Source organism: Amblyomma americanum, chromosome 3 (genome assembly GCF_052857255.1).
Source record: "Amblyomma americanum isolate KBUSLIRL-KWMA chromosome 3, ASM5285725v1, whole genome shotgun sequence".
Taxonomy (NCBI): domain Eukaryota; kingdom Metazoa; phylum Arthropoda; class Arachnida; order Ixodida; family Ixodidae; genus Amblyomma; species Amblyomma americanum.
This window is the reverse complement of record NC_135499.1, coordinates 147,523,845-147,543,760: the sequence shown is the minus strand read 5'-3', so window position 1 is coordinate 147,543,760 and position 19,916 is coordinate 147,523,845. Positions and strand designations below refer to the sequence as shown.

General features: G+C 46.6%; 1 protein-coding gene across 1 annotated transcript; it reads right to left on the bottom strand.

The window, feature by feature from the left end:
- Window positions 1-4,037: 4,037 nt before the first annotated feature.
- LOC144123378 (hydroxyproline dehydrogenase-like) lies at window positions 4,038-18,198 on the bottom strand. The gene is given in 11 exon segments (XM_077656220.1): window positions 4,038-4,364; window positions 4,941-5,029; window positions 6,004-6,089; window positions 6,091-6,106; window positions 6,385-6,560; window positions 7,713-7,859; window positions 8,817-8,897; window positions 10,054-10,143; window positions 13,129-13,255; window positions 15,148-15,365; window positions 17,672-18,198. Coding segments are annotated over 11 exon segments (1,413 nt in total). The 5' UTR covers window positions 17,864-18,198; the 3' UTR covers window positions 4,038-4,173.
- Window positions 18,199-19,916: the final 1,718 nt, after the last annotated feature.

The following is a 19,916-nucleotide window of genomic DNA, read 5'->3' as shown; positions in this document are numbered from 1 at the left end:
TGTGATCCCAAATCCAACAAGATTCGGAGGAGCCCTGTCGCTCCAATTAGATGCAGGTATGCGACGGCATCACCGGTAAACTGTCCACCAAACGGGCGTGGCAGCTTCTCCGACGTTTCATCGATCCGTCGCAAACGAAAACCACCACTCAGAACCATGTCACCCGGCTCATACACACACACATGGACAATCCCGGCGCACTCTTCGATGCACTTCTCCACACCTACACTTCACGCGGCGTACCAACTTCTCTCCCCTCATACACAGGAGAGCTGAACCCCGAACTCGACATCGACATATCAGAGGCGGAGGTCAGAGCCCTTTTGACTCTCCGCATCAATTTCACACCCGGTGCCAACCAGGTCACCAACACAACGCTCTTAACCTAGATGATCGATCGATCGCCCGCATTACGGAGTACTTCAGAGTGTTCTTGAAGGAGGGCACCTTCCCCCAGCCTTGGTGCCACGCGAAGGAAATCATCCTGAAGCCCAACAAAACACTTACACCCCAAAACATTCGCCCAGTCTCGCTAACATCATGTATCGGAAAGCTTTTAGAGCATGTGGTATCAGCGAGGTTCATACAATACATGGTGGGTCATGACTTGTACCCTCACAGCAAGGTGGTATTCCGCCCCAATTCATCGCCACGAGGAGCCATGCTGCATATGACCGATGACATCTTAAACCGCTCATTTTGGGCCGCACCAAGGCAGTCTTATCCTAATCTTTTGACCGCGTTGAACATCATGCGATCATGACAGCACTCTCCCCACTGAGTGTAGGTGCACGTACATACGTACTCCCATCTTCCTCTCTTCCCTCACGGCGTGGTTGAGATGTCCACCGAGAGGTGAGACGGTTACTGCATTTCCTAAAAACCATTATCCCTCAAGCTCCTGTTTGCTGTGCGATGATGTGCGATGTCAGTGCACGTTAAAGATCCCCAAGTGGTCGAAATTATTCTGGAACCCTTCACTACGGCACCTGTCTCTCTCTTCTTTCACTCCCACCTTCCTCCCTTCCCTTACGCCACGGTTCGGGTGTCCACCGATATATGAGACAATAACTGAGCCATTTCCCTCCCTCAAAATACAAATTTAAATTTCCTCCAAGTTGCTAAAATTATCCCAGCGCCCTCCACTACGACGTCCCTCATAGCTCATGCGTCGCTTTGGAACGTTAAGCTGCGCAATATACAGTTTTCCTCTCTCAAAACCCACCTACACTACCTACACCGCTTTACCCAACATTATACGCAGATACATGTCTCCGGTGTGGTGATATTCCCACATTCACTCATTCGCACACATCACATGGACATGCACAGCTAAACCCAACCACCTAAAGCCGCACAACGCGGCGCTGGAGCAGCGGAAGTGAGGCTGGCCTGCGGCACCCTGGAAGGCCAGGAGGCGCTAGTCACCATCACCAAAGCGTCGGCAGAAACTACTAGAGTCCTGGACTGAGGACTCCACTCACAATCTGCTCTGGTCTCCTTTTACACACTAAATATTTATTCTCTCTCTCTCCCTTTTTCAGAAGATTTTCCGTACAAAGGCTTGAAGGGAAAATGTCCATGGTAGAGAGAGGTGGGCAGTTGGTTACTTGACACTCACAAAATGAATAAGGGAAGGGAAAGCCCTAAGCTGCTTGCAAACGTTTCGACAAGAGGGCATGTCTTCCTCTGGGCACAGACGAAGACAAGTCCTCTCGCCGAAACGTCGGCAAGAACCCTGAGGCTTTCCCCTAACTCATTCACTCTGAAAGGAAAAGGCAACCCTAATGAGTTTTTAGGGAATTTGAACGATTCGCAGGGAAATGGGGGAATTTTTCCGGCTGAAGATATTTGTTGTAAAGATATATGTATCACGTCCATGCCAAGGATAAAACCCAGCTACAAAAGCAGAAAAAAGAAAGAAAACGGCGCAATCAGTGCCAGCAGAGAAAACCTTTCCTTGCGGTTGCCTGACAGTTGCAACCATTGCTGCTTGACAAAGGTTTGAAGCACTCTGTCTTTCCAAGAGAGCAGAGAAAGAAAAATATATAATTGATCAACATTTATCAAAGCAGCGCGAAGACCACGTGAGCAGGAGCCAGCGATCGACGCGCTGCGCAAATCCTGCACCACTGCGCCAGGAGTGGTATGAGGTTTCCTAGGGCGCTATGGATGTTAAGTAAAGAACGACCAATTCTGCAGATATGTACATCAACCCATTAACCCATTGACACTATCGCATCATACCCTAAATGCGGAGCCTAAGTGTCCCCTGCAATTTTTCATTAAAGAAATGCATTCTAATTGAATGAACCTTGGATACAGATTTCAACCTTTTTCCTTTCTTCTTTCACTACCTCCTTTATCCCTTCCCTTACGGCGCGGTTCAGGTGTCCAAAAATATATGAGACAGATACTGCGCCATTTCCTTTCCCCAAAAAACCAATTATTATTATTATTATTCCTTCAACACGTATCTTCAGGTGGCTGTGATGGCCAACTTTTCTCACCGGTCTCCCTCCTCAAATACATGGGGAGAGCGCACAAAACAAACAAAAAACAAACACGCGCTACCAGCAGTACTTGGAAAATACCTGCACCTTGGTCTTCATTAATCTCCACGAACTGCAATGATTAGTGAAAAAAGTTCATGAAAATAACTCGCAGAAAATTCAGTGATTTCTAAAACTCCGCGGCGAAAAAGTGCCCAAAACAGGGATCTTCTGGCCAAGTAAGGTAATTTTTGGTTGCTTCATTACTGAGGCAAATTCGGTCATTCGTAGTATACTCTAAAAATAAAGGAGTAAAAAAAAGTGCGCTAGACGACACATTACTGCCTTTTTTTACTCCCATATGGGGCGTATTCGTGTTTAGAGTGTAGCTGTGCGATGAGCATTCTAAAACGCTTGTTTGGGCTGTTGATCGATCGTCAGGGCACGACGATGTGTACAGGCAGTTCTTATTCCGTATGAAATGTCATTTGCAAGTAGCGTGTGCCCTGCCCTTCTCTGTTGTGTCCGCGTCTTACTGCGGCTGTTCTGATGCCTGAAGCGGTGAGGAGGCTGGCGGCGGTGGTCTCCACGGCTCGCCCGAAAATGGGCAAAGGTCAAGCTCTAGTAGCCGAAAAAAGGTAAGGCACCATGAATGGAAACCTGCTTCCAGCGAACTGTGGAGAAGAACGCATTAGATAAAGAGAGTGATTATTTTATGTTGCTGCGTCAGGCGCGTAGACAGGATTTTTTTTTTTTGGGGGGGGGGGGGGAGCAACTGCTGGGTGGTAGATGCCCAACAAGAGCACTCCAAGAGAATGAATGTGGAAGATGGGGGGGAGGGGCGTAATGAATCCCCTTGGGCCGCGTCACAAGCGCGTGAGGACTACGCGTGGTCATTCCTGCGTAATAATTACACGAAGGTGTCACCGCAGCTTCCGTTCCGTTGAAATATCCCATCACAAAAGTCTTTGCAGCGTCGAGTTGTCCTGAAAAGAAACCCGAGCCATCGTGTTGTATGCTCAGGTGCGGCGCAACGACAAATAGAAGCGATATGTGCTCATTGCATACAAGGAAATAACAAGCATCTTTATTCTTAAGAACATAGTCTGCATCTTAACCCTCGACGTTACTGAAAAGGCTGTCCTACTCTCTGTAAGGTGTATCGCGGCTTGCGCCTGCTTTTGCGGAGGAGAAAGCCCAGTGCACCTCATTAAGCGTCTGAATACAGATCTCGCGAGGCATTTATATGGCGGCTTACCTTGTGATGCTCCTAGCACTGCGTTGTGCGGGCGTTGTGAATTCTGCGTCAGCAGTAGTGTGCGACTTAGCTTAAAAGTACGGTATCCTATGCCTCTCGCCTCTATACGACAGTTGTGCTCCTCCAAAGGCCACAAACCCGAGCCTAGAAAATGCCGCTATCCCACTCAGACGCAGGAATGTAATGCGCCCAGACATTTGTGGAAGAGTCCAAGCGAAATTCTCTCAACGCCACATATAGCACACCGCTGCCAGTATCAACGATATCACTCTCATCGTGGAGGCGTGTTTCCTGACCCACTTCGTCGCGCAACACAGAAGCACTCCGACTGCGAGGCGCAGGGGCATCTGCGGGGACCTTCTGGGCTCTCGAGGTGGACCTCAGGCATCACTGCGCTGCGCCGTCCCTGTGCATCAGCGTCGATCAGCGTGCCAACGTCAGGGTTGTCCTCCTCCCCAGCAGACGCCTCCGGATCTCCGTGGCCAGCATACCTCGCTCCACGACGGGACTGCTGAGCACGGCCCTGTTCTCGCTGGCACGCCGAGCCAGGTACGGCAGAAGCTCGTGCAGGGGGCCGTACGGTACGGACTTGTACACGTTGTAGCCGCAGGCGGCTGCACTCGGGTGAAGCAGGGAGTTTGTCAAGCTAAAGTACAGCGTTTAACCATGCATGACCTAATGTAAACTTAAAAAATACCGTTTCCTGCTTTGGTGCAGCGCATTCTACCCATTTTTTGTGACTAATGAATTGGGAAGTATAGTGCTGGCAGGGTGTTGCACCCAATTTCATTTTTCCCACTTATCAAAAACTATTCGCGAGAAAACGCCCCGGTATGAAAATAATACAAGTGACACAAATTCAGACTTCCAGCTAAGGCCTTCCTGGGCTGAGTGTCGTCATTTACAGCGCGATACAACAGACTATCAGGCACTTATGCGACCGCGCAGGATTTTGTCAGAAACGTCAAACTTGCTCGCTCAGATAAACTGTTCAGAACTGCTCAAAATACTACAAAGGTAAAAAAAGTGGTCGTCATCACAACTGAACGCAAAGCACACTGGCAGCCCCGCTGTTTGCTATCACTACAACACTTACCACAGGTCAAGCCCGGGTTTTGATTCTTAAGCAATACGCAGTGTCCTCCATGAAAGAGCTTGTCAACAAAGAGGAGCAGTTCGACGTTACTCACCAAGAGGAAAAGTGATGTGATCGTACATGCCTAGCAGCTGCCCGAAGCTTATCCTTTTGTCGTTAACAGCTAGCCCGAGCTCCTGCATTCTGAAAAAGAAACAAATAACCGGAGATGGAAATAGACGACGCATGCTATTTCGACGAATAAAACAAGAGCTGTCGGCAAAACGGAGTTTCACTTGCTCACGTCATTATGGGGACGCCGTAGTGGAGGGCTCCGGATAATTTCGACCACGACGCAGGTGGTTGAAATTATCCGGCACTGACATCGCACAGCACATGAGCTTCTAGCATTTTCGCCTCCACCTAAATATGACCGCCGCGGCCGGGATCAAACCTGCGCTCTTCGGGTCAGCAGCCGAGCACCATAACCAGTCAGCCGCCGCGGAGGCACATGATTACAACGAATATACAGCTCTTCAGTTAGCATAAAACCACATACGTATGTGTAGTTTTTTTTTTAATGTAACACGTTCGAAGTGTAAAGGAGGTACCATTTGAGCGTACGCCGATTACTAGACAGCGAGAAAACGAGAAAAGCTTTTACCATGAACTGTTCATGACGCGGGTTTACACCTAAGCTGCGCCACTGGCCACTGCCTCCTCACCTTTTTAAGTATGATTAACGCAGGCGTATGTCTGCTTACGAGGAATAGATACTCGCAACACCATTGCTGATTGAAGTGTGACACTTTTTTTTCTATTCAAAGAAGACGAATAGAACAAACCTGAGGTGACTAACAATATCATCGTGAGCATCAGTTAGTCCAGCTTTTGCCTCGTCCTCTCGTGTACCTTGCATTGGGGCTTTTTTAGTGGCGGTATCTGTTCCCAGGTGCAGTCATATCTTGTAGTTACTGCATATCTAAAGGCCACGAAGCATGATTCGTATGTACATATCTATAGCTGCTTTTAATTATCAAGGTTCGATGTATCCTCCAAGGACTGCATTCTATGCAAGGTCTATATCACAAGTTATTATAGCTAAATTCTTTATAAACCGTCTTTTGCGTATATCTATTACACAAATACATCGTCTCCCCCCCCACACGATGCTGCACCTGCTGGTAGCCGTGCGTATGCTGTCCTCGTTGTGCGACGCAACGATCAGGTGGCACTGTTCCCCTGACCGCTGGATGTGCTCGAGGCAGGTAGCACAGGACCCTGCGCCGGAGCCGAAAAAAGCGGAACCAGTCAGGACCCCACATCAGTTCACTCTCTTCATCGCATAAGCAACTGGCACGAGCGACACACAGTCAAGTTGCACCGCAGAGGTAGTAGCCCCCGTGGTTCCCAGAAAAAGTTCGAAGCTGATGACGGCAACAAGCATACAGACACCGAGCATAATCGGTTTGCAGGGAGTCAGTCTGTGACAAATTAATCCCTCGCTACATATATCGCTGGCTAGCACAGTTGCGTTCAACACGCATGTCGGCTCATACCTGTCATAGTTCTCGTTGGTCGCCCGGTAGCTGGCGCAGACGGGGTCCTCCCGGTTCGAGTCCCTGGCCCTTCTCCGCTCGCTGTCCATGTAGGCGCCGCGCACCAGCTTGAGGCCGAACGAGGCGCCCATGCGTGTGGCTAGCGACAGCTGCCGCTCCACTTTGCTGGGTGCCTCCTGCGCCAGGGACGGGACGGCAAAGTTCACTCGCCAAAATGCGCAGCTGATTTCGTGGCAGATAGCTTGCCACAAAAGAGCGCAAACGGTACATTGGACTGTGTTCGAAGAACCGCAATACTCTTCGCCTTCTCCGGGGCCATTCCGGAGGTACGTGATGGCGATGGCTACACAGCTACCTTCTCTCCATGAAAGTGCCCACCGGAACGATATTCCACATGAACGTCGCGGGAGGGTAGCAACATACTGCCAAAACCGCGAAAAGCACTCGATGGTTAGTAGCTCTCAGGTCCGACACAAACCCTGAAAGTCGTGGAGGGGCCCGAAGTAGCTGACCCCGGGTTATGTTTTCCTTTCTCCGGCGGCCGGAGCCCGTTGCGTTTGTGGGTGGTCGGGCATCCCGTGAGTGGAGCCGCACCATTGGGCAATCTTGATGCCCTCCCTGTCCTGGCCAGGCAGGCCAGCAATGGAGTCGAGATATATGAAGGATCAGAGCAAAAAACTCGCTGTCCCCATTTCCATCCCTATTCCCATAACCCATTTCACCTATCCTCTCCGCTACATCACAGGGAACTCGGGGGACTCTCCCCGGGCCCGCTCCCCGGCTATGGGTCGCTATGTGGCTTTTTACTCCCCTCCCACCCTCATTTTTTTTTCATTTTCCCCACCTACGGGTAGTAAAATTATATCATTACCTTCGGGCCTTTTCATTTATCTTCAGATTGAATTAAGCCTGCTGTACGTTAGTGGTGCAGGCAGGGGATTTTTATTTTTCATTCTTTTTAGGTTGCCCCAACCAAGCGAATGCCAGATTCGCTTCGACGCCGTTTACCAAGGCCTAATGGAGCTGTCGCTCTTTAACTGTACTCCATTGTCAACAGGGGCGAATGCACCGATTGAAAGTAAGTTACTTTGCATGCGGCCGAATAAGAAATTGCGTTTCTTTGCTTTGAAAAGACAATAAATGCTCAATGGGACGCATGCAGTTAACGAAAGTAACTAGATTACCTAGAACATGTCTCGATAAGTATTTCAGGTTATTTGCTCGAAAAAAATAGTAATAAATGTCCTTGCACCTTTATCTAGCAAAAAGGAGTGCATTTTTTATCAACCTGCGGGAAGGACAGTTTTCAAGAGTTATGCTTTCCTCACCGTCAGGTAACACTGGTACGTGTTCGACACCATCGGCTCGCGTTCGTTGTAGGCGATCATGAGAGCGAGACCCAGAAGCTCGATGCCGTCGTTCATGCTGGCGTACTCCGCGTCCACAAGAATGTTCACCCCGGTCTCTTTCGAGGCCTGCAAGCGCAGAGTCAACACGTGAGCCATGTGTGTTTTACATGCCCAACAATTCTGGAACAAAAGCATTTTTGAACGGGAAAGAGTTTATGAACCCAATTTTTTCATACACTGTAAGATTTCGCTGTAACAATCAATATATCTGCAGACCTCCCGTCCATAGGATTGCAATTGTTTCCTATTATCGTCATTAGTTTTCTATGGCATTCTTAACTGCTCGGGGCGAGGAATGGAAAAACTTAATTTTAAAGGAAATATTTTGCTACACATCGGAAGAATGGGCAATTTCCCTCAGTATTTCCATAACAGTAATTCTCCAATATTCAAAATTTTTGTCCGAGAATGTTGGACATTAGGTGACAAAAAAAAACTTATCTCGCACCCCGTAGATATTCGCCTGGCATAGGCCAACGTGGTCTGAACGCTCAGCGGACACCGAGTGAGTGAACGGATTCCGGCAACCCCTCACCTTTCAGGAGGACATGACACTTTTGTTGTGTATACCTTGTTTACAAATGATCGACTGTATTCCGTACGTATATGCATATATTCGAGCCCGTGATTGTTTGTGTAATTTCAGTTAAAAAGAAAACGCGATGCTCGCATCCTAACTCTCTTTAGGAACAAGGCTTATGTCGTGGTTCGTGATAGTAGAATGGACAGTTGGGCTAGTTAGTGTGTGTTCATTCTGGGTATAAAACTGCGCTGTGTTCGTTATCAACACAGTTTGGTTTGATGTTTCTGTTCCCATTTAGCGTTGTACTAACTAACCCGCTGTTTTATAGCCACATAAACTGCTACCAGCAGTAATTTAAATAAATTAAACACAAACAACCAACCGGGCCAAAAAGTTAATTCAAACTTCTTTTTTCGATTTGAACGAATTAAAATATTTTCTTCTCTAGGATGGAACACGAGTATGTTCATACTGCTACGAAGCGTATCAGACGTGCTCACCTTACAGAGGTTCCGAAGATTAGTCAACGCCAGGTCGAGAAACTTGTGGTCATTGTTTTCCAATTTCAAGTCAGGGCACTCCTGTCGAAACCATCAAAAAACACCGTCCACGCTTTATTCAACCTATTAAAGTCTATATAGATAAGGACACTGTTGTCTTCCCATTGTCTGTACTGATTGAGTACAAAATTGCATCAAAGAAATCTCTTTAGTTTCAAACTCGCATTTCCCGAGTTGTTCCTGTTAAATACGCTTGCTAACGTTCAGAGCGCGAGAGAAAGCATACATTGGAGGAAGAAAGCGCTCACAATAGAATCGGAATATTTTCTACCTTTGTTTCATTGCGCTCACACAGGCATATGTACACATTGCCTAGTTACTTCATAAATAACAAAAAATGATTGTGCAGAATCATAAGAGCACAAAAAACTGCGTCCAGAACTATCCGGACTCAGATCGCTCTTTTAAAAAAAAATTGCTTCATTCTCGCATCGAACTTGGAAAGGCGTGAGGGGATCGTGCGTATATATACAGAAGAGCTACGCAGAAAAAAAAAAGTTATGCATCTTACTCATAAATGAGAAGTAATCGTTAGCTTTATGCCAATAAACTTATCTCAATCTTTTATATTTCTTCGTCCTGAGCGTTGCTAATATCACGTTCAACATTCCGGGTCGGTTCTGTTCATCGATAGGTGTTTTCATTGCTTCCTTTTAAACATGTTTACAAATGATACTCCCAGAGTAGATTGTAACTAAAGGATGTGATCAGGCTTGTATGGCGGGTCGTTTTATAGTGACGAAAGCGCACACATTTTTGTACCTTCCATACACAACAATTCTGGAGAAAAGCATTTTCGAACGAGAAAAGGTTTATGAACGCAATTTTTCCTTCTATTGTAAGATTTCACTATACCAATCAATATATCCGCACATCTCTTGTCTACAGGCTCGCATTTATTTTGCTATTGACGTTTTTGCATTCGTCAAAACCGTTCCCCATTGGTTTTCTATGGCAGTCTTATCTGCTCAATGCGAGCGATGGAAAAACATTATAACAAAGACTTTGCTACACACCGGAAGAATAGACGATTACCTTCAATATTTCCATAGCAGTAACTTACAATTTTCTAATATTCAAAATTTTTCTGCGAGAATTTCGGACGAACACACTTTTCGCGTTGCAGGCAAAAGTTTTGCAATGTCGATTTAGCGCCTCATTCGTGTACTTTACATACCTTGTAGCGGTCGCTGCGCAACGCGTCACCGAGGCAACTCAATATGAGCTCGGGTCGCTCAGTCGACTGGAAGACTCGAGTCAAGTGAGCCTGCGTCGATACAAACAGTGAACAGCGACCTCTGTGCTCGCGCAGACAATAGCGCCTGAGAACTCAAAGACCGCACAATGAAAACACTTGTCTGAAAGATTTTGCCTAGAAGAGCTACGAACGCGGTGGTGGTGCCGTTCATTTCCTGGGTAACTAATTTCGCGAGAATTCTCGCGCCACCTCAGATTGATACGGCCGCAAATGGGCCGCAAAACCTGGCTGAAAAACACAATATAAAATTTTCTGCCGTCACAACACATTTTCTGCAATTTTTTTGCCTATGAACTTGCAGTAACAATAGAAATGTTTGTAGTAACAACAGAATTTTGTGTAGTTACTACAAAAAGGTACTGCAGAACTGCAGACTACAGAAAAAAAAAACTAAAGTACTAGAGAAAAATACCACAAAACAACGCATACATCTGTTGTTACGGCAAAACGGCAGAACACTTTGTCGTATTTTTGACACGGTTCTATCGTGTTTTTTTTTTACTGTGATTCAAGAGTCTTGCCACAGGATAATTAAAAAATCAAATTATAATATCACAGTCGCATTGTCTTGCCTGCCCTTGCCTTACCTTGCCTTACCTTGGGTTTCTTTGCCTAGCTTAGCCATGCCTAGCCTTGTACGTAGTACAGCCTAAGCCAACCAATACTTAAGTTTGACTAACCCTCTTTCAACTACAGAGAAAACAAATTTTCAACTGTCCTATTATTCTCTTCGAAGAATACATCAATATTAATGTTATTAATAGTTATTATTGTAATTAATGTTTTTAATATTAATAGTATATTAATAGTTCCTAATACATTCCATGCTTTTTGGATATAAATGTCCTCTTCCGCGGAGTGCTTTAGGCTTTTGAATTCTGCGAGTACACTTCTTACACTTTACACTTGCGAGTACACAGACCAGAGCGTTTTCGCCGAAAGAGGAAGATACTACTAACGCAGTGAAAACAAAAAAAAAAATAAAAAGCTTTTTGCGGCGATAGCCAACTCTAGTTGCGTTTCTGGAGAGAACGCAACGCCTTCGAAAAACATTTACACGGCACGGGGTGGTCGTATATGCACAGTCATTTTTATTAAATTTATTTTCAAAAAATTGGGCTTTATTGAGGTTCTTCAAGAGAATATTTCTCTCACGGGGGCGGCGCTGCTCATAGTATTAAACCAGTTATCAGCCATCGAAACAGACATGCAATATCATTATTCAGAACCAGAATCATATTAAGATTATTATAAACCAATAATCACTGCGCACACATATTTAAAAAATACAAGAGAAAGTCCCAAAGCCAATGGCTGCACAGGGGACCTCCTGTTACAAACGTGTAAAAATGATAACGTGCAAACAACAGCAGATAAAACTGAAACTGATTACATAAAGTAATTTTTAAAACGCGCAGAAATACAAGCTGATGCACCTATAAATGAAACACGTTTTGGGTAAATGTGTTATAAATGCATAAATAGAGGAAAACAATTGAAGTAAGTGATTCGATTGCTCTCATCAATAAAAAAACGTTTATCACGATTGAAGAAAAGTACGAAAACTAAGTTTGAAAGCAAGAATGTTAGATGATTGCTTTATACTAAATAGTAATGAATTCCACAAAAATGATGCCGAGAAATTTACTGTGAAGTTACCGTAGTTAGTTCAAGGCTTCGGCAGTAAGAAATCGTTTCGGCATGAGAAGCGAGTGAAACTTTGTCGATGAAACTAAATACTATTAGTTAACGGAATGGGAAGTGATCCTCTCCCGAACCCAAAATTTGAGAATGTCAAGGAAATAATGAACCATGGATGAGACTCATAGGATGTTATGAGCCTGCAGTAATGGTGCTGCAGCACTGCATAAATAGTTATTTAACGTAATAATGCGTATGGCCTGATTCTGTATGTGTTGTCGCGGTGAAATGTGCGTTCTGTGGGTATTTCTCCCAGAAAAAATACACTGATGAAGGCTGGAAAGTTGGGCGAGTTGGTAACAGTTCATGGTGGGTGGAACAGTGCGAACAGACGAGAGACGAGACACAGCGCCTGTCTGTGTCTTTCTCGTCTTTTCCGCACTGTTCCACCCACCATGAGAAGAAATACAATAGTTAATATGACTATGGATTAAAGCGTAACGGGGTGAAATGAGCGCACGTAAATTAAAGCAATTTCTTACCTTAATGATTACTCTTATGTCATATGCTGTTTTTCTTGTTGGACAGTTTATGCGTCTGTCAAATTTTAAGTGGCAGACAAGTACTATTCCAAGAAACATCGCATGATCAGTAGCAATGAGTATGTGTGAGATAAATATCTGGCTATAAACCAGATGTTTATCAACCGATGGTGTCACCACACTGCTAGCCACGAACCTCAAATTATCGCCTTTTATACTAACGGTGGCCTCACCATTCGCGTAAGAGTGGGAACGACCTCACGCTTCGGAATTCACTTCGCACGATGGCTTCACGCAATCTAGCTGGTGGGCGGCATGCTAAGCAAGTGAAACCTCGCGTACTCGTATCTCGACAGAACTCGCCGCACCGATTTCCTGCGTTTACAGTGTGTTCCCATTCTACTAGTCTAAATACTGTTGCACGCGAAAGCGATTGAACCCATGGTGGCCGGAGAAAGATTTCGCTTGACTAGGTGTAGTTGCTACAATCATCTAAGGGTGTCGCTATAGCCTTCCGCTTTTACGCAATTTTCTGGCATATGCAATCTTTGTTCTCGGTAAGAATGACATATCCGCAGTATTGGGAAACTAATCTCTTAGTAAAGCTGGACTTAGTATTCTTCTTTAGTGTCTTTTTCAGTGATCTATTGCCAATGGCTAACAAACTATTACCCGTTTCAATGTGGCCCGCCACGTGGAGTACCGCAGTGAGACTTTTCACTCTTTCTCTCTCTCTACAGTCAGATATTGCAGACGAACACATCCAATGGAGAAGGCTGGGGGCAGACTGATCGCAAAGCTGCTCTCGTACCAGCAGGTGCGGAGGCAGCAGCCCGCTCATCTTGATCTGCATCAGTGGCGCCTCCGAGCCCAGCTCCGAGCACATGCGCAGGCACGACAGCACGGTCTCGCTGTTGCGGCCGTACATCGCCGCACGCCTGCGCTGAGCACGTGCGCCGTTACACACAATCAAATGCGACAACTGACCGCATGTGCAATGTGACCAGTGCGCACTGCACGCTCGAAAATATCTGAACGTCTCGCCAGCAGCGGCTGGAGACCAAAAGTCTGGAACCTGGTCTCCAGAACGTCTGCCAACAGACGACTAGTCGCGAAATTATTCGGTATTCGGGGCTAGTCCACGCTACACCGAAGACTGGTCCTCACGTTCTATTGCAGTGCGACAGAAGCCCATGTTGAGTACTTGCATAGAATGTAAATTGCACGACTATGTAGCCTGCACACTCACGTTATACTTAAAGCTTTATATATTTGTTGGCCTGTAAGTTGCCGAATTAGCTATAGAGGGCCCAACTAGACCTTCCGCCACAGATGACGTCACAAGTCGCATTATAGCGCGAGGGATGCAAATGGCCGAAAGGCGGGAGCTTTTCTTGCCAGGCAGACGAGTCCAAACGCGCATGAAAGGCAGTGAGTGGAAGGACGATGTATTAAATCGTCTCCAGTGTCCATTTAAAAGACACCTGAATTACGTTGGCTTACAGCTCGGGCCTTTTTTTTTTTACGTCGTGCAGGACGGTTAACGTCAGTCAAATGTGTTTAAAGGAATTCCCCGAATGGAGTAGATTTTTTGATAATTGATTCATTTTTAGCACGCATGGACCAAGACGCAACCAAACAGCTGCAAAGGAAAGCTGTCCAGATACCACTGACATTTCGTACTTCAAAGAAAAACGCGTCCTGTGCCGGGGGTTGACGCGGAGACCATCTAGGACCAACGTCTGGAGTCACTCTCCCAACTAAACTGCTTAGGACGGCCAGTAGGTGACAGGGCGAGGCCGAATCGAACTAGTGTTTCCATATATCCGGCGGGAGCATATACAGAAACACGAGAACTGAACAACTCGAACTGGAAGAATTTAGGCGTCAGGAAGCCTCAATTGTTCAGACTGATGCAGGCTACTAAACTCTAACCATCGTCGAATAGTCCGTGTCGAATTTCTCTGAAAGGAGGCAGCAGTTCGGCATGCGGAAACGTTGTGCGTGACTGAGAGGAGGAGAAAATAAAAAAGAAGAGAAGATTAGGAAAGAAGAGGGAGAGAGGAAAGGAGAAAAGGTGCACGACGCAGTTATACCACTCTGTGAAGTCATGTTAAGTGCGACGTCATTTTACATGACGAGCGTGGAAAGGGGAGCGGACGGAACAGGCGGTCACACTGCAGTGAAGTATGCGTCTAGCCTTCCCGCACACCTATTTTGCGCAACAAAATTCGCGGCGTCAAATGCCAGACGATATCTTCTTCTCAGACTTACTGCCTCTAACTGTCCACGACCTTAGCAGTGTCAACTTCAGAGGCAAGCGCGGAACTGTAACAATAAGGAACGAGGCCATGTGTTCACAGGCATAGATGATAGCTTCGGAGAAAACACGGGCGTCTATAGGAGCTTTGTTAAGCGGAGCGCATCAAGAATGTGCTTACTGCATAAAAGCATACCCCGTAGCATTTGATGCAGTAGTGTACTCCAGGCGTCGCAAGTACTAACCTGCTAGCTGTTTTGTAGCGATAGCAACATTACGGTAGCATTTCGAGCCTTCAGCGCCACCCTGTGGCTCTCGCCGCCACGCTGTCACGTGGTTGGTCACGTGGTGCGGAGCAGCTGCCGGCGGCGCGGCGCCATGGCTGATCACGTGGTTGGTCAGGTGACCAAGTTGCACTCGGCCAGCTGTAGCTATCGCATCACTCCAGGTTTAACCAGAGCTAAACCACCGCCAATTTTTTTTCTTCATAGAAGGCGCATGAACAGTATACGGCTATTAAGCCGCAGCAGTCGTAGCTGTATTCGCAACCATATAGTCCATAGCCATCACCTCTGGAAGGCGGACGCGGGGTCCGTACCCAGCTCTCCGTCTTCGTCCTCTTCCAGGCAGCAGGCCACCATGATGCGCACTCCGGTGGCGGTCAAGCGGGCCACCGAGGCCCGCATTTCTTCCGGCGTTGCGCCCCCCACGAAGTGCCGATAGAACGTCGGCCCCACCAGAGCTCCAAGGAGGCGGCGGCCGAGCACGCGCTCGCCAGTGGTGAGCAGCTGCAGTTCGCGGCATTCATCATCACGACACGTGTGTCCAACCCGTGCACACTGGCGTACGCTGTACACATGCCACGCACACATCCACGCACACTAGCAATAATTCCACCAGAATAACTCGAACAACCACAACGGAAAGAGCGGCAACGCGAACGAGTGTCACGCGCCCCTGCAGAAGCTTTAGTGAATCCAGGCGTTTTTTCCCAATTGGATCACTAAATAAATCTATGAAGAAGAAGCAGCGTTTGTCTAATGATTAAAGCAAACATTTTCAACGCAGCGGCAGCCCATGGCGTTTTAAAGCTGTCAGATGACAGTGCTTTACGATGTGCACCCTGTCATCATGTACGGCGTAGTAGTGAAACAAGCATTATTAGTATGAATCTAGAGAATTACGAAGCAGCAAGGTGTTATTGGAGAGTTTTAATACGGCAGAGTAAGGGGCGGATTCATGGGTGTTCTTGGAGGAGGCTGTCGTTGTGTTTGGCGCACCATCGCCTTAGTTGTTTTTGCGCCATTAAACTCTATATAACTATAACTGACTGTTGGAGGAGGCCGTTGAAAAGGGCGATCCTAATTGTGCAATAATTTATTGCACTTCCTTCGTCTAAAACAATGGGGATTTCATCGTTTTTGCACACATTATTCCTCGCAACAGTAACTGAGTGGGGACTTACTAACGCAGACGTATTCCGGATCTGCAAGGTGTCTACTGCGCATGCGCTGTGGTAGTTGCGCATCACCACCTGGCCGCTAATTGTGCGCATCTGGCATCTTCTGTACGCTAGTACGCGTCCGCTATGATGAAGCCGTCTATTTACCAGAGTATCTGAAGACGTACTAGCGTTGACGTATACGAGACAAGCAGGTTGTCCAATAACAAGTGCGTCTACCCACCTGGCCACTGCTCATAAACAGCAGGCATCACCACAGTCTAATCTATTCGCGCGCCTGCCCACAGCAAATATGCAAACGCCGACCTTTCAGTGATTAAGGCGGAACTCGTCGATTGGCGCGTGTCTGGCAGTGTCGATGCCGGAACATGGCGCAAAGGTCGTGTTCTGGCACCGACTAGGCAAGGCCAGCACCTCGTGTGTGGTGGTGGTGGTGGTAGTGGTTTTTTTTTTTAAATAATAGTATAAAGGAAGGAAAAGATTTTTGCTAGCCCCGGCATCTGCATCGATACTGAAGCGCCTGAGCTGGGGCAGCGGAAATAAAGGACAGCAGGCAGAATGGAGAAATGAAATGAAAGAGGTGAGGGGACAGGAATAGAGGACAGGGGGGAGAAGTAATATGTGCAACTCGTAAATCATCCCTCAGTCGTTCCGTCAATAAAATGGAAAGGAAGTTTTCTAGTAATAATAATAATTGGTTTTTGGGGGAAAGGAAATGGCGCAGTATCTGTCTCATATATCGTTGGACACATGAACCGCGCCGTAAGGGAAAGGATAAAGGAGGGAGTGAAAGAAGAAAAGAAGTGCCGTAGTGGAGGGCTCTGGAATAATTGCGACCACCTGGGGGATTTTTTAATGTGCACTGACATCGCACAGCACACGGGCGCCTTAGCGTTTTTCCTCCATAAAAACGCAGCCGCCGCGGTCGGGTTCGAACCCGGGAACTCTGGATCAGTAGTCGAGCGCCCTAACCATTGATCCACCGCGGCGGGTCAAAGGAAGTTTTCTTGAATGCAGACATGACAGCGACAAATTCATTATTTTTGTGTACGACGAGGCTTATTCGCCCATATAGAAACATTTAGCCAACAGCTGATTTTCCCTACTTGCACGCGGTTATTACAGAAAACTTGTTTTGACAGCAAATTTATCTTTTAAGATTTTTTTTTTTCAATACTTGCGCGCTAAAACAATAATTTAAATCCGCTAGTAAGCACACTGTATTGGGGAGTAGTGAATCAGTTTATTTCGACCTCATCGTGTTCTAACGCGACTAAAATATTAGCATTCTTTTTTTCGAAATTCAGAGAAATGTACATTAGACACATTAGAGCCCCCACATCTCCATCTTGCCTTCACTCAAGGGGGGTCTTCAAGCCTGGAGTGCGTTGCATAGTAACTCGAAGACCACGATTCGGTAGCGCCAAGTCGCCACGAGGTTCAACTAGGCATACAGTACTATAGGTTTCTAAAGCATCCGGTACTCTGAATATTAAGGATACAGACGGGGGCACCACCGTTTCTCTCGTTTCTCTTTCCGTGTGTGTAACCTCTAACAATCGTGTTATCGTCCCACCATCATAGTGCAGCTGTCAGCTCTGAGCATCTTTAGTGACCAAAGCAAGCACTCACCCATTGGCTGTTGTCCACCAGCTTGTCGTACGAGCACGCCTTGAGCACACCCAAGGCCCGCACCAGCTCCCAAAGGGTCTTGTGCTGGTACGCCACGCTGTAGTCCGAGAAGTCCAGGGTCTCGCCCTGCCCCGAGCAGAATGAGGCACGCTGCCGCCGCACAGGTAGCGCTATGGCTCGAAGACCTCGCATTTCAATTAAAGCGTGTCGCCTCTCTCGGGGAGAACCTAAACTGCACCTTCTGATCAGAACGATCGAATGGCTCTGCTTAGCCGAGGAAAAGGCCTCGCGTCACGTGTCTGAATAACGTTACACTCCCCCGTCGCTGATGCCCGTCGTTATATCCAATAAACAGCTATAAAAACTTGTTCAGGTCAGAACAAGGAAGCTCTGTGAATCCTCACTTGCGTTCTTGTCTTTCGCTGCATCTTACCAGAAGACCATGGACCTGTGTTGACCTTGTCATAACTGCGAGTTCATTCCACCGCAACCGTCCTGTCTCTAAAGCCCGCTGCAAACCGGTCGTCGCCAGAGTTCTTATTGCACCAAAACAAGCTTGGTTCATATCCACGTCCGCGGGGTTCCAGTAGGCCGGCCTGTCTGACGTCTGGGCAGCTAATCGGCACGTTCCGCGTTGTCTTGGACGCCTCGGATTACACTCGCGCGATTACAGTCCTCAACGCGTCTAGCGCCATGGCACGTGTAGGGAGAGCAAGCTGGCACCGCAATTCGTGCGGTCGGCTCAGCGCACGACGAACGCAATGTTCACGCGTCGACGTCGCTGCGCGCACCGAAGATTCGGTGAAGGCTAAGACACAAGTGTTTGTAAAAATTTGACCGGCCATGAACTGAGAGCAGTCTCACTCGATCGCTGTTGTGTTTTGGCACAATAAGGCTGCGATAAATATCATGCAGCTCGTTAGCCGACCGCTTAATTATTACACGGACGAGTCGAATTTGCGCAAGTTAGGTGGCCATCTGTGAAAAGACCACCAGCGTACGTGTTGTCATCCTAGGGTGAGTTAGGTGCTATGTATTTCTTGACGCTATAGGAAAAGGTAGCAGTCTGGCTGATCAGCACAACATTCATTAGAAGTCTTAATAGTTAGGTGGCTATCTGCGAAAAGACCACCAGCGTACGTGTTGTCATCCTAGGGTGAGTTAGGTGCTATGTATTTCTTGACGCTATAGGAAAAGGTAGCAGTCTGGCTGATCAGCACAACATTCATTAGAAGTCTTAATAGTTCAATTCTTTTTTCTATACATACTTTACCGTATAAGCACTGTTCGTCAAAACTACCTCTTTAACTAGAAATGTCAGATGCGACATAATGCAGTGGCATGCATTCTGCTTCTCAGAGGACCATGTCCAACATTCTTCAACAACCTTTTTGAATACTGCAAAATTGTAATGTACGGTTTTGGAAATACTGAAGGTAATGGTCCATTCCTCTTATGAGTAGCAAAATCTTTCTTTTAAAGTGTTCCCATCGCTCGCATCGAGCAGTTAGTACTGCCATAGAAAACCAATGGGGAACGCTTTGACGATACCAAAAACGTTAACAGCAAAAAAAAATGCAAGCTTGCCGACGCGAGATCTGTGGATATATTGATTGTTATGCTGAAATCATACAATATGTGAAAAAACTGCCTTCATAAACTTTTTCTCGTTCAAAAATTATTTTGTCCAGAATTAGTATGCATGATGTTCATACTGCCTACAATTAATAATAACCATTATGCGAAAGCTAATGCATACTTTTAATTGCTTTAAAAGAACTTGTAGACGGGCTAAATGGTTTATATTTTGCCCATTTGCACCACAATTTTGTACTAAAGGAAGCAAAACGGCCCAGAGTACTTGGGGTAATAATCTTCAGGCCAGTTTAATATACAGATCACTGTGACTGAAAAGACCCATTCACATCGATTTTTTTTTCGCCGAAAAAGATTTTAGAAAACTTGGTACGGTATATGGAAATGTTTAATTTCATCACCCGTACGCTGTGTCATGCTTCACAAATCTGGAGCATTATCTTTTTAAATGTAGCAACGCGCGCTTCGGAGCTGCTCGCACTTTAAGACGCTTCAGTTAAAGCATCGCCAACCACATAAATGAACAATCAGGAGTCCTCTTCAGAAGCCGCCTATTAGTGTTCTAGGGCTGGGTATCCGACAACTTGGGAATGTGCTCTTATTTTGGGAGAGTGCAAATACCTGGGGACACTTCCAAATGTCCAACTGA